The sequence below is a fragment of the Equus caballus genome, chromosome 8 (assembly GCF_041296265.1).
Source record: "Equus caballus isolate H_3958 breed thoroughbred chromosome 8, TB-T2T, whole genome shotgun sequence".
NCBI lineage: Eukaryota > Metazoa > Chordata > Mammalia > Perissodactyla > Equidae > Equus > Equus caballus.
Window position 1 is genome coordinate 15174186 of NC_091691.1, and position 14460 is coordinate 15188645.

At 45.4% G+C, this 14460-nt stretch overlaps 1 protein-coding gene across 1 annotated transcript in view; it reads right to left on the reverse strand.

The window, feature by feature from the left end:
- The window catches only part of LOC138915197 (neuroblastoma breakpoint family member 15-like), a 39093-nt gene extending 24833 nt beyond the window's left edge, over nucleotides 1-14260 (reverse strand). The window contains exons 1-9 of the mRNA XM_070220017.1: nucleotides 14089-14260; nucleotides 13778-13987; nucleotides 11676-11778; nucleotides 7944-8158; nucleotides 4184-4235; nucleotides 3163-3386; nucleotides 2296-2347; nucleotides 1310-1479; nucleotides 398-449 (exon numbers count right to left, since the gene is read on the reverse strand). Of these exons, the coding sequence (XP_070076118.1) occupies nucleotides 398-449; nucleotides 1310-1479; nucleotides 2296-2347; nucleotides 3163-3386; nucleotides 4184-4235; nucleotides 7944-8158; nucleotides 11676-11778; nucleotides 13778-13955 (1046 nt within the window). The 5' untranslated portion in view covers nucleotides 13956-13987; nucleotides 14089-14260. The remainder of the gene's footprint in view (nucleotides 1-397; nucleotides 450-1309; nucleotides 1480-2295; nucleotides 2348-3162; nucleotides 3387-4183; nucleotides 4236-7943; nucleotides 8159-11675; nucleotides 11779-13777; nucleotides 13988-14088) is intronic.
- Between the last annotated feature and the right edge of the window lie 200 nt (nucleotides 14261-14460).

Sequence of the window (14460 nt, forward strand, 5' to 3'; positions counted from 1 at the left end):
TGTCAATACTGTAATACCATAGACACATTTTTGTCGAGCTGTATGTCGTGCTATGAAATCCTCACCGTTCAACAGGCCAAATGTGCAGACAGAAGTTATGCAACTTCTCTTAGTTTTCCCCAAACAAGAGAGGACGCGTGGTCTCCCTGAGTGCAGGAAATCTCTAAGATTGGTTAGTTTGCCTTGTGTCAAGCTGATTCTAGGTTCCTAAACTTGAGACATTAATACCAAGTGGAAACTAACAGGACAAGTCCCAAGGAAACAGACAGCATTCTTAAGAGGGGTGATTCGTGGTAGCGCGACGGGATGAAACAGGTCTACTGGTACTTTCTAATTCTCCCTGGATTTGAGATCTTCAGATGTCACCATTGCTTTCACAACCAGGATTATCAGTTACCTGGGGGCTGTTGGCTCATCTCTGTCCTCATCCTTCTGATCTTTTTGAGTTTCTGCAAATAAATTTGGACAGGGCCAGTCATCATAAAAAGTTGCTTCTTGACACATTACCAACCCAGGGGCCTGTTTCAACCCAGGGACATAAGTCTTCTCAGCGTGAGAACAGGATAGTCTCAGAATATTCCAGGAGGCCTCGGGTTGTGTCTTCTGAAAAGGGACGAGGCTTCCTTTCCTGAGTCATAGGGCAGACTGTCTCTGAATTGGCAGATCAATACAACAAAGTTCTCTTCCCTGAACCTGGGCAAAGAGTTCAACATATTCTTCCCGAGGTCATGAGGAGCTCATCTAGTTGCTTTCTGGAAAGGCTGTGGCAAGATTCAGCTCTTACTCCATCAGGTATGCTGGCTGCTGTTGGTTTGGAGGAAGTTATACACCGAGACTAGACTGATGGATGGAATTTAATCACTCCTAAAGAGCAAAGAATCTATGGTGCCACCTGGAGAACAGGATTCTTGCTATTCCAAGTGGTGGAGGGTGCCAGGGTTCACACCACGCCCTGGGTGGTAAACTTCCAGACACATTCAAGAGGTGTTTATCTTTTGACACTTAGGTGGCTCCCTACTGAGGGTAAACCAACTTAGAGGAGACAGAGACTGCTGTTTGCAGTGGAGCAGGCATGGTAACGGGGATGACAGAGATTTGGCCTGGGACTCGGAAGAGTGTCGAACTACCTGACCCACCTGATGTGTGTGCTTAAAACTGAGTCCTAGATTCTGATTGAAACCAAGGTGGGTCTCCAAGGCCTGCCATCAAAGAGACATTTGTGTACCCGGACAGAGGTGTGAGCACAAAGAACATGGAGGCTACCTGGGAGACCATTCGGAGCTTGTCCTCTTTCCAATAGAGTACTCACGGGCTCCATCCAGACGAGAGCAGATTTCATGCTCATCAGATTGAAGGGTGGGACTGTCGGGAGGGTGGCAGGAGTCAGACAAGTCATGGTGACTGGAAAGAGCCAAATACTTTTCATCCAAAGAATCCTGACACGCATCATCCATTTCCTCCTCCTCCTGCAGCTCCCAGCTGAGCCCAGAGGCACAAAGATAACAGAATATTAAACGAGGAAAGACTGGACACCGCAACTTCCCCACTGGTTCTGATTGGAAGACTAAGGGAGAGGTCACAGAAGGTAAAGAGGGCATCCCTTGAAACAGGAAGAAGATAACAGTCCTCCTCTGACTGCAACTAAGTGAGGCTGCCGTGGTGGGGGGAGGGAGGGCAGCAGGTGCTCACTGCCCCGTCCAGATAACAAGTTAATGAGGAAGGAGACTCAGCTCTCCTCTATGGCGCAGTCATGACACAGAGCACACAACGAGAACCACAGGAGTTCCTGCAACTCCAAAGCATAACTTCTGTTCCACTTTTCTTACAGAGGCCCAGTGAGTAAAGGCTCCTGGGGCATTGTGGGCTCCCAGACATCTCGTGCCTTCTAGGCCTGTTTCTGTCAATACTGTAATACCATAGACACATTTTTGTCGAGCTGTATGTCGTGCTATGAAATCCTCACCGTTCAACAGGCCAAATGTGCAGACAGAAGTTATGCAACTTCTCTTAGTTTTCCCCAAACAAGAGAGGACGCGTGGTCTCCCTGAGTGCAGGAAATCTCTAAGATTGGTTAGTTTGCCTTGTGTCAAGCTGATTCTAGGTTCCTAAACTTGAGACATTAATACCAAGTGGAAACTAACAGGACAAGTCCCAAGGAAACAGACAGCATTCTTAAGAGGGGTGATTGGTGGTAGCGTGATGGGATGAAACAGGTCTACTGGTACTTTCTAATTCTCCCTGGATTTGAGATCTTCAGATGTCACCATTGCTTTCACAACCAGGATTATCAGTTACCTGGGGGCTGTTGGCTCATCTCTGTCCTCATCCTTCTGATCTTTTTGAGTTTCTGCAAATAAATTTGGACAGGGCCAGTCATCATAAAAAGTTGCTTCTTGACACATTACCAACCCAGGGGCCTGTTTCAACCCAGGGACATAAGTCTTCTCAGCGTGAGAACAGGATAGTCTCAGAATATTCCAGGAGGCCTCGGGTTGTGTCTTCTGAAAAGGGACGAGGCTTCCTTTCCTGAGTCATAGGGCAGACTGTCTCTGAATTGGCAGATCAATACAACAAAGTTCTCTTCCCTGAACCTGGGCAAAGAGTTCAACATATTCTTCCCGAGGTCATGAGGAGCTCATCTAGTTGCTTTCTGGAAAGGCTGTGGCAAGATTCAGCTCTTACTCCATCAGGTATGCTGGCTGCTGTTGGTTTGGAGGAAGTTATACACCGAGACTAGACTGATGGATGGAATTTAATCACTCCTAAAGAGCAAAGAATCTATGGTGCCACCTGGAGAACAGGATTCTTGCTATTCCAAGTGGTGGAGGGTGCCAGGGTTCACACCACGCCCTGGGTGGTAAACTTCCAGACACATTCAAGAGGTGTTTATCTTTTGACACTTAGGTGGCTCCCTACTGAGGGTAAACCAACTTAGAGGAGACAGAGACTGCTGTTTGCAGTGGAGCAGGCATGGTAACGGGGATGACAGAGATTTGGCCTGGGACTCGGAAGAGTGTCGAACTACCTGACCCACCTGATGTGTGTGCTTAAAACTGAGTCCTAGATTCTGATTCAAACCAAGTTACGTCTCCAGGGCCAGACTGAAGAGATGACATATCTTGACCTGGACAGGGACATGGGGAACATGAATATGGACACTACCTGGGAGACCTGTTGGAGCTTTCTTCTCCTGTTGATGGGAGTACTCAGTAGCTGCAACCAGAGCAGAGAAGTCTTCATGCTCCTCAGACAAGAAAACATTGGTGCTCGGAGGCTCGTGGGAACCAGACGTGTACTGGTGACTGGAAGAAGTCACAGGGCCTTCATCCACTGACCCCTTCAGGGCTTCTTTCACACTCTCTTTTTCCTGTAGCTCTGTGCTCAGGCTAGGGGAAAAAGAATATGATGAAACCAAGAAGGATCGGATGCCAGAGTCCCAGGTGGTCCTGATTGGTGGTAGAGAGAGTGGTGACAGAAAGTGAGGGACAGTCCCCTCAAAGAGAAAGAAAACAATCCTCCTATGATGAGGGCATGGTCTGGCTGCCCCTGAGAGCAGGAGAGAGGGGAGTGGGCGCTCAGTGAACTGGCCAGATAGCACTCAATGAGGAAGGAGAATCAACTCTACCTGGATGGTACAGCAATGGCACTCAGCAGACACAGAGAACCAGAACAGTGGGTCAACTGCGTGCAGAAATGGTGTTGAATTTTACATACTGCCACCCAAGGAATGCACGTTCCTGACACATTGTACATGCCCAGAGACCTTGTGCCTTCTAGACTTCTTTCTATCAATATTGTGACGGGACATGATTGTTTTGGTCTAATTACATTTCTTGCTATGAAATGCATGCCAACAAGCTAAAGTCCACCATTCAGAAAGCAGATATCCATCTCATCTTAGGTTTAGCCACAGAGGAGAGAACAGATGGATTCTGTGACTACAACAAATTCCCTGAGACGGGTTAATTTCCCTTACGTAAGTATGACAAGTATCACAAAAGCAAATGACAACCTTTTTAGAAGGCTATTTCCTGATCGCTTAAGTGAATGGAATAATTCAACCAGCAGTTTCTGTCACTTTTGCCTTAGAAATCTGTGGCTAGTGTTGGCCTCTCGGTCTTTATTTGGGAACCATCCTCTGATTTTACCCATCCTCTTCCAGGCCCTGATCATTCCTTGTTACCTGGGGTCCACTGATGCTTTTTCTTCTTTGTTCTCCTCCTCTGCATGATTTTCTGCAGAAAAATTCAGAAATTCCAAATTCAGAAATGTCCAGCAGGCACTAAGGAGTTCCATGCCACCCATTGGCCTGCTCTCAAAGAAACTATTTGACCAGAGCCTAACCAACTGGGATTTTACCACATCCCAACTGACCTTGGGGAAAGGAAATGCCCAATTCCAGCCCCTCTAGCCTTCCTTTTCCATCGAGGGGAGCAGGAAGGTGAACCCAGAGAAGCTCTTGTGAAGGCCACAGCCCAGGGACCCAGGCTGACTCACAGACTGAGCCCTGATCATAGGACTACAGAATGTTTCCACACACACACACACACACACACACACCCCCCTTACCAGCACATCCATAGGGATCCTAGATGATAACAGGGGAATATAACGGAAAGGATACAACTGAAAGAACTGCACGTTCTCAGGCCTCATTTAGGCAGAAATCACCAGGGACAATCAGGAGAGCTGAGAACACAAAACCAAGAACTCCAGAGGAGATTTAAGCCTCTGACATCTACAGCTCCAATAAACAGGAAACCCAGCCTAACCCCTAGCCAGATAAAGACAAAACTTCACACTAAGGCCTACTTACCTCAAATCCTTTACCCAGTATATCATGTTTGGCTTTTAACAAAACATTAAAAGACACACTATGAGACAAAAAAAAAACAGTTTGAGGAAAGAAACTAAGCATTAGAACCAGGCTCCAATATGGCAGACATGGTGGAATTACTAGAGCAGGAATTTAAAATGACAGTGATTAACATGCTAACGGCTCCAAAGGGAAAGGTGGACAGCATGCAGGAACATAAGGGGAAGGTAAGTAGAAAGATGGGAACTCTAAGAAAGAATCCAAAGGAGATGGTAGAAATGAAAAACACTGGGACAGAAATGGAGAGTGCCTTAGAGGTTCAACAATACACTGGACACGGCTGAGCAAAGAACCTGTGAGCTTGGAGAAATATCGAGAGAAATTTCTAAAACTGAAATGCAAAGAGGAAAAACAATGAAAAGGAAGAGATGATCCAAGAACTGTGGAACAATCACAAGAGGTGTAAATATGTGTAACGTGACTATCAGAAGGAGCATGGAAGAAGCATTTGAAGCAATAGTGACTGAGAATTTCCTAAAAATTTCTTCAGTTTTTGCCACCCAAAGGTTTTTTTTTTTTTTAATATTGGCACCTGAGCTAACAACTGTTCCCAATCTTCTTTTTTTTCTGCCTTTTCCCCCCAAATCCCCCCAGTACATAGTTGTACATTCTACTCTGGGTTCTTTTAGTTGTGGCATATGGGATGCTGCCTCATTATGGTTTAATGAGAAGCGCAATGTACGCATCCAGGATCTGAATCAGTGAAACCCTGCACTGCCGAGTGGAGCGTGTGAACTTAACCACTTGGCCGTGGGGCCAGCATCCCCTAAAATTAATTATAGACATTGAACCACAGATCCAGGAAGCTCAGAGAATAGCAACCAGGGAAATACCAAAATGTATACACCTAGGAAAGAATATCATATTCAAAATGCAGAAAATCAACGACAAAAGAAAAGTCTAAATGAAGCCAGAGGGAAAAATACCTTACCCGGAGAAGAGTAAGGATAAGAGGTATATCAGACTTCTCTGAAACCATGCAAGCAAGAAGAGAAGGGAGTATAAGGAAGACACCCCACCCACCTCGAATTCTGTATCCAGTAAATTATCCTCCATCAGCAAGAGAAAAAGACAACATTCCTAGACAAAGAAGTATTGAAGGATTTTGTCACCAGTAGGCCTGCCTTGCAAGAAATGTTCAAAGAACTTCCTCAGAACAAAGGAAAATGATATAAATCAGAAACTGGCATCTACACAAAGAAAGGAAGAGCATTTTGAAGCAATGAATTCAAATACAATAATTTATTTGTCTTTTTCTTGATTGATCTAACTGATAACTGTTCAAAACAATAGTAGCAATAATGGATTTGGATAAGCAGCTTATGGATAAGTGGAATGAATGACAGTAATGCTCTAACGGATGGGTGGAATGAATTGGGAATACTGTGTTATTAGGCACTTGTGTTAGCCATGAAACAGTACTCTGTTCTTTGAAAGAGCACTTGGATGATTTTTAAATGTACATTGCAAACTCCACGGCAACCACTGAAAAAGAAGAAAGAAAAAATAAGAGTACAGTTGACATGCCAAGAGAGGAGGAAAAAACGGAATCACGTAAAATTCTTTTTCACAACCAGAGAAGATGGAAAAAGAGTGGAAGACAAAGAAAAGAAACCAGGAAGAGAACAATGAATATAAAACAGTAACTAATATGGTAGACGTTAATCCAAGTATATCAACAAAAACCTTCCAAGTCAGTGGTCTAAATGCACCAATTAAAAGATAGACTGTCAGAGCGGATGAAAAAATAAGACTTAATTAGATGATGTGTATAAGATACCCACTTTAAATAAAAAGGCACAGATAGAATAAGAGAAACAGGATGGAGAAAGATATACCACGCTATCACTGATCAAAACAAAGCTGCAGTAGCTCAAACAATTTCAGACAAAGCAGACTTCAGACCAATGAAAATGATCAGGGATAAAGAGGGGTGTCACGTAACAAAACGGGGTCCATTCTCCAAAGACATAACAGTTTTTAAGGTGCACCTAGGAGAAGAGCACGAAAATAACTGAGGCAAAAAGTGAGAGCTGCAAGGAGAAGTAGATGAATCCGGTATTACAGTTGGAGATTTCAACACCCCTCTGTCAGAAACAGAGAGATCCAGCAGGCAGAAAATCAGGAAGGATAGAGTTGAAATAAACAGCACCATCAATCAACTTGATAGAATCGACACTTCTACAATTCTTCATCAAACGAGGGAAGAACACAGATTCTTCTCAAGCTCACACGGAACATTCTCTAGGGCAGGCACTATGCTGAGAAGGAATGAGAAGACAGAAGATACAGATTACTCATATGAGAAGTGAAAGAGGGACTGGCACTACTGATCCCATGGACATCAAATGGATAATCAAGGAATGTTAGGAACCAATCTGTGCCCTGAAGTTTGAAATGCATCCATTACTTGAAACACACAATCTACCAGCATTCCCACAAGGAGAAACAGATCATCTGAATAGGCTTATATCTACTACAGAAATTGAAACAACAAAAGAATCTTCCCAAACAGAAAGCACCAGGCCCAGATAAGTTCACTGGTGAATTCTATCAAATATTTAAGGAAGAAATTAGGCCAGTTGTCTACCATCTCTTCCAGAAAATAGAAACAGAGGGAATACATCCTAACACATTCTATGAAGTCAGCATTCTCCTAATACAAAAACCAGACAAAGATGTTACGAAAAGGAACACTCCAGGCCAATAAGTCTCACGAACATAGGTGCAAAAATCATCAACAAGATTTGACAGATTGAATCCAAGAAAGTATACAAAGAATTATACACCACAACCAAGTGAGATTGATTCCAGCTATGAAAAGGGGGTTCAACACTCAAAAATCAATTAATGTGATTCACTGTCCATCAGGAAAGAAACCTCTAGTTGGACCACTGTGGCCTGTACCCAGTGCATTTCTCCTCTCTGTTCCCACCCTGCCAGTGCTGCTCCTGTGATGGCCCCAAATGGGACATGGAAACCAGAACAACTGGTTAAAAAAAAAAAATCCTCGTGAGTGGAATCTCTTGGAGCAGCTCAGTGCAGTCAGGGCCTATGACCGCCTTACCTGGGCTGAGCTTTCGGGCAAGGCGCTTCACCAGCCTGCAGCCCTCAGCCAGTCGTTCTTGAAAGCCCTGACCCTGGAAGTTGGTAGGGTCATCGTGGGTGAGAAGGTTCCTGAGGTGCTGCTTGAGGAGCCCAGAGACTTCTCTGCCTTTCTCTATCGTTTGCCGTAACTGGGCCAGCTCTCGAGCCTGATCTTGGATTAGGACATCGTATTTCCTAAGGTGGCACAGAAGAGACCATTTAAACATGCAAAGAGTCGAACCATAGGTTATAAGATTTTTCATGGAGATTTGTGTGAGAACATCCCCAAGGAGCTATTGTAGCAGAATTCTGGCACATGTATGGTGACCTGCTGATGCTAGCCTGCTATCAGTTCCCCTCCATTAAACCCAGCATATGTGGGGCTAAAACCACAGCACTCTTTCCCCGCTTACTCCCTGGCTCCAGAATACTCTACCCACCATGGAGACAAAGCACCTGGGTTCCCTATCATCTCCTCCTCCCCCCTGCAAACAGTGTCCCAAGGCCGAATGCAGGCTGGTGGGAAAGTTCCGACCAGCAAGGCCACTGAGTCCCCCGACCATCTGCAAGCAGCCACAATCCTCACAAACCTTTAAAAACGCTCACCTCCCCTCTTTCGGTGAGACGAGATGAAATGAGACAAATGTGAGGGCTCCCTCTCATCTCCTGGCTCATGTCACCCGAAATAACAACCCTCTCCTTGCCTTAAGCCTGGTGTTCCAGTTTTTATTGGGCCCCTCTTGTGTGGCGGGCAAAGAACCGATGTTTGTAGGTGGTAAAATCTTATGAGCCCACCAGAAGGCTCTTGCCCATGGGTCCATGGCCCCAGGCCAACTGGGATTTCCTGGGAAGCAGTCCTGCAGCCACCTCGGTCATTTGCCCTAGCGACTGCCCTCAGTACTTTCCATCTGCCTCGGAGCCACTGACCCCTAGGCCCATTTTCTTATGGCGAGGAAACAGATTCTAGATTGGTTTGTTTGCTGCTTCTTCCTTCTGGGAAGTCGATGGACTCTGAAATAGAGTAAGTTGCCTCAGAGATGCCCATGAAGTTCCTTCCCCTCTTTTGGGGTCCCCTCCATTCACGGAAGGGCCAACTCGGGTCCTTTCCATTCACGGAGGGGCCGTCTGGGCACGCATTTGGAGTGGGAACAGTTGTAGGACTTTCTACCCTCCATCTGGGAACTGGTTCACTGGTGTCTGGTATTTCTGTGTCTGGATCTGAGTGTCTCTCTGTCGCTGTGTATCGGAATGGGAAACGTGCTGTCTGTCACCAAGCAGAGCCCATTGGGGTTAATTCTGAGTAGATGGTCTAATTATAGTTAGAAGCCAATGTCTGAAAGGGATGATTTTCTTTTGTGACTCTGTTTGACCACAATACTCTTGAAACTCTGGAGAGAAGATGGCCAAACAATGGATCCTTAAGTTAGAAAACTTTTTTAGAGAGCTCTCTTCATAAAGAGCTGTTTTACTGGTCCCTATGAAAAGACCAAATTAAAAGGAAAATACAAGGACTAATCTCAAAAACGTCATCAAATTTGGGGTCTCAGCTTCTTCTTGTGGTCTCACAGATGCAAATGGAAACATCAAGTTAACAAAGAGAAGTGAAGAAGGGAAGAGTGACAGAACTCACTCACTCCAACAGGATGGCAATCTTTAGTCATTAAAAAGAAAGAGCAGGGTGAATAGAACAGACACAAATACAGTCAAAACGAAGCTTTGACTAAAACACTGCCTAAGGTTGGATGGGCTAAAGGGACCCCAGATTGGCCCCCAACATTCAAGAATATCAGACAAACTTGTTCTATTTCTTCCAGTTTGAAAAATATTTTAAAAGTCAGTAGACAGAAATCACAGCGAGAAACCTATCAACACTTGTTTGGGGCAACAATTAGGCTGCTCAGGTTGGTACAAGTATAAAGATTAAAGTGTTTACCCTAATATTACATGAGGAGATTATGTCAACTTTGCCTGGATGCTTTTTTGGGATTAAATATTATGCCTAGCTGAGAATACATTCCCTACATAACACTGTAATACCAAAACTTGTGAGTGAAATTCTAATATAAGTTATAATTAGGGGTACAAGAGTTGAAAAAATTAAGATAAAGGTTTGTCCAAGTTGGTGTATGTAAATAGACCTTCTGTAAAACAATTACGTCTGTTTTGCTGCATTGCATTACGGATTCTGCAGTGGGAATAAACATTATGTGTCGCTGGGGAACGTGTCCCTTGCCTGATATTGCAAGAGCTCATAAACCCACCCTTCAGGCTCTGCGAATCGGACATGTAGAGGAGATCTCACTTTACAATGGCCAAAATGAGGCAGTTTCAGTTTACTCAAACCGATACATGCAATCGGAACAAGCCAGCTACAACAGGAAGCCTATTTTAATCTTTTGATGCTTCTAAAGAAAATAAGAAATATTTTACTGCCTCTTTAAGAGAAAAATCATTAAATAATTAAACATGCCAGGGCAGAAGCGAAGCCTGCTGCTGCTTTCTCTTCTCTCACTGAGATTTGCCACTTCAACTCCCCCAAAATGCCTGATCTGAAACTAAACAGCTGAAAATAGGCAAACTTTTGAGATAATTTGGAATTATAATGGCCACTCTGGGGAACCTCTGCTTCAGATGAGTCCACCTGAGGGGTCACCCTTCAAAGAGAGGATTCAAAATCTCTTCGAACGGAACACAGTCTTTAATTAATATACAGAACCTCCTAAAAGACAAAGCTATTTAACAGGATCTAAAATGAACTTTGGGAAATAAAAGCCTGTTTAAGTGTGCTGGTTTGATTTAAAATAGACGTGTTCTCAGACTTATCAGCAGTGGATACAATGCAGACATACAGCCTGGGTTTACTCGTCAAATGAGCTCATGTTCTCTCTGTTACAACATTTGTCAACAAGAGTAATAACTTAGAATAACAGCTGATTTTGTTTAATGTCTCATGAGGTTTTTGTGGACGATGTAAATATAACTCTTGAGAACGGGTAAACGAAATAGATGTAAGTCTGTCACCATGCAAAGTTGTTCCAATATTGTGGACTACCGTCCCTGTGCTCTACATTCCAACCCCATGACTTACTTATTTTGTAACTGGAAGGTTGTACCTCTTAATCCCCTTCACCCATTTCACCCACCCCCAACCCCTCCTCCCTCTGGTAATCACCACTTTATTTCCTGTTTCTATGAGTCTGTTTGTTTGGTTTGGTTTGGTTTCTAGATTCCGTATAGAGGTGGAGAAAAAGAAACCCTCCTAGACTGTTGTTGGGAATATAAATTGGTGCAGCCACTGTGGAAAACAGTCTGGAGGTTTCTCAAAACCTTTAGAAAGACAGCTTTTTTTCAGAGAAAGTCTGACAAACTGTAGTCAGTCAGGAGGTGATTGTGATTAAAGGTAAATGCGGTAGTGATTGCACCACATCCTGAATGTCCTAAATGCCAATGAATGCTTCACTCGAATTTAGCCAACTTTAGGTTCTGTGAATTTCACCTCAATAAGTTTTATTTTAAAAAAAGACTCAAGGAACCTTTGAGTAATTGGAGTCCATAGTTTACCAATTATTGTTCTCTAATGGTGTTATGCAAATTCGTATGCATGTGGCTGCCATGAAAATTTGGGCCATTCTCCTGGCCCAGAGTTGCTCCTTGCCCCCTTCAGAGATGCCTACAACTTCCCAGCAGACGTCCAGCACAGAGCCCCGCTTACTTGAGCTTCTCCGCTAACGTTGACTTCTCTGTGGGCTTCCCCTCCTGGAACTGCAGCTTCTCCCCCAGCACCGATTCAATGATGTCTTTGCACGCTCCAGACTCTGAGGAAAGACAGAGAGGCCGGCCTCAGTGGAAAGCTGGCCATGCTGCTGGGGTCACTGCCTGCAAGGGAGGAGGCAGGCTCCATCTTCTTCTCTCAGAGGCAGATAGAACCCCAGCACCAGGCTCTCCACTGAGATTTCCACCTTCTATTGCTCAGCCTCCCAAATACACGGCATTTGGTCACTCCTCATTTGACAGCTGAGCAAAGAGAAGCTCCAAGGCAGAGAAAGTGACCAGACAAGATTAGCTGACGTTTGGCAAGCTCAGAATTCACATGCCCTGAGACTGACGCCGAGTCCTGGGCCACTTTACCAAGACTTGCAGCCTCTTGAGTAAAACACTAAGCAGCGGCATGAAGTGGCGATCCCTGTGTGCTCGGGAAGGCCCCTGGGCCTACTGATTGTTGGGCCCTCTGAGCTCAGAATTTCAAGGACAAGTACCTTCACGATGAAATATAAATGTATACGAATGCAATTCTGAAAAATACAAGGCATAACCATCAATCCCTGAAGGAAATAGGCACAGGCTGTAGAAGTTGTTTTCAATTCCAAGTAGTACAAGAAAGAACTAATAAATAGTGTTTCCTGTGTGTCAAGAACTGTTTTAGTAACTTTACAGAAATAACTCATGTGATTCATTGCAACCGCTCAAAGAAGTAGGCACTATGACAGGGCCATACTAACAGAGGAGGAAACCGTGAGGCTCAGAAAAAGCCACAGCTTGGATCTGAGCCCAGGAAGAGTAGCTCAGTCTTCACCAATGCACTGTGTTACCTCGCCACAAGATCTTGGGTGACATCTTTCTCCTTCATCTTCAAAATTTGTTTCCTACAGTTACGTTACGCCTATAAAAAAAAGCTGTAAGGAAAACTGAGTCCTTTCTCAAAACCTAATCTCCTCACTTTCTTAAATAGCAGGTTTCAATGTTTACTTTTCTCTGCGTCAGTCATTTGAAGTTCACCACTCCCACGATGGTTTATTGGAAAATAACACCCATCCAGACTCAGAGTCGTCAAGATCCCTTCTACTCACTCTGTTTGGCACGAGGCCCTGTTCTCACGATCCCTTTCGTCACCACAGCCCCTCTTACTGAACAGGTGATTGAGCTTCCAATTGCGAGGCTGACTGTGGGAGGGAAGGACCTGTCCCAGACACTGGTTTGAGTTTTTACTGGGGCTGGTGGCCACCCCCACTTAGCGTCATTCTCACTTGGGCCATGTCTCACAGCCCAGACCCTCAAGGTCACCCGGACCTGCTGGCAGTCCTGCATCACCAAAGGTTCACCAGCTCAGAGAGACACAGAAGAGGGGGTACGGATTGTCTCATTTCCCCAGAGACACCCTCTACCTCACCCCAAGAGGCAAAGTGGCTTCCTTGGCCTCAGAAAGAAAAGCCTGTGCTCAGGAAGCACGGCTTCGCGCTCAGCAGGGTCGTCTCTGTCTGGATGGCGTCACTCATGGATACCACAGTGTCAGTGAGGAGCACACTCATCTTCAGGCTCTTGTAAAGCAGGGAACATCACCTGCTTCCCCCAGTGTGTACCATCACCCCATCTCCCCAGTGTAAGGAGCACAGAGCTTTGCCAGTGGGACCTCAGAGAAGCCTGAACTGATGGAGCTCATTAGTCCCGGACACTTAGGCCAAGAGTGATGCAGGATCTGATTCCGTACACGGAGGATGCTGGGAGAAACAGGTTAGCCTGCTCCAGAGGGAAACACGCAGTGCTGTGCCTGCACCAGGAATCAGTCACTGGGATTTTACCTAATCCCACCCTACACCTCACTGCCAATCTGGAAAAGTCCCTCAACTCTTTGGGCCTCGGTTTGTCCATGCTCAGCAAACTGAGGGTAAAATACCCACTTGCACCTTCCCTGGACTGTGGTCAGAATGTTTATTTTGCCTCAGGGAACAGAAGAAAAGGTCTGGAGAGTTTTTAGTTTCTTAGGGGGAACACGGTGGTCACTCACCCCTCTGCTGACCATGACCCTGTAGGACTTACTGTATTTCTGCAGCTGGTTGGCCAGGATGTAGGCAGTGGACTCAGAGACAAGGAACTTCTGTTTGAGGTCTCGAAAGTCCTGTTTGCTTTGTTCCAGCTGGGACTGAAGCTCCTGGTTGATTTCCAGGAGGGTCATTTCGGCCCCCGGATCAGACACAGGGCCGAGAGAAACTGCCATGGTGACGTGGGGCAGAAGAGGTAGGGCAGGGACTGGGGAGAAGAGACCCAAACACAGAATGGGTTAAAAACAAGTGAAAGCAAATAGGTTCAATGAGGACTGAGGGGTGAGGAGTCAGGAATTCTTAACTTACTGTCGGCAACAACGTGATCAACACCCCACAGCACTTGAGAGTCTGTAACCCCCAAAACAAGGTTCAAGACGCCAGAGCTCAGAGCCAAAGGCACTGCCCCTAGCTCACACTCCAACACGAGTGACGGAGGGAGGAGCCAGCGCGCCAGGTAACGGTCTGGAGTTGCAATAACAGAACTGGAAGGTGGGGGGGTGTCATGGAATCTTAGGAGCCCCTGCCTTCCAGTTGCCTAGGCCGCGAGGATACACAAGCCCCCCTGGTCTCTTCTGAAAGTCACCAGCGATGGGGCCACCCTAAGCAGCCACTCTCAAGAGGTGTCTACCCTTGTGCTGATAGTACCAACCTATTTCTTTCCAAGACATATCCAAGCCT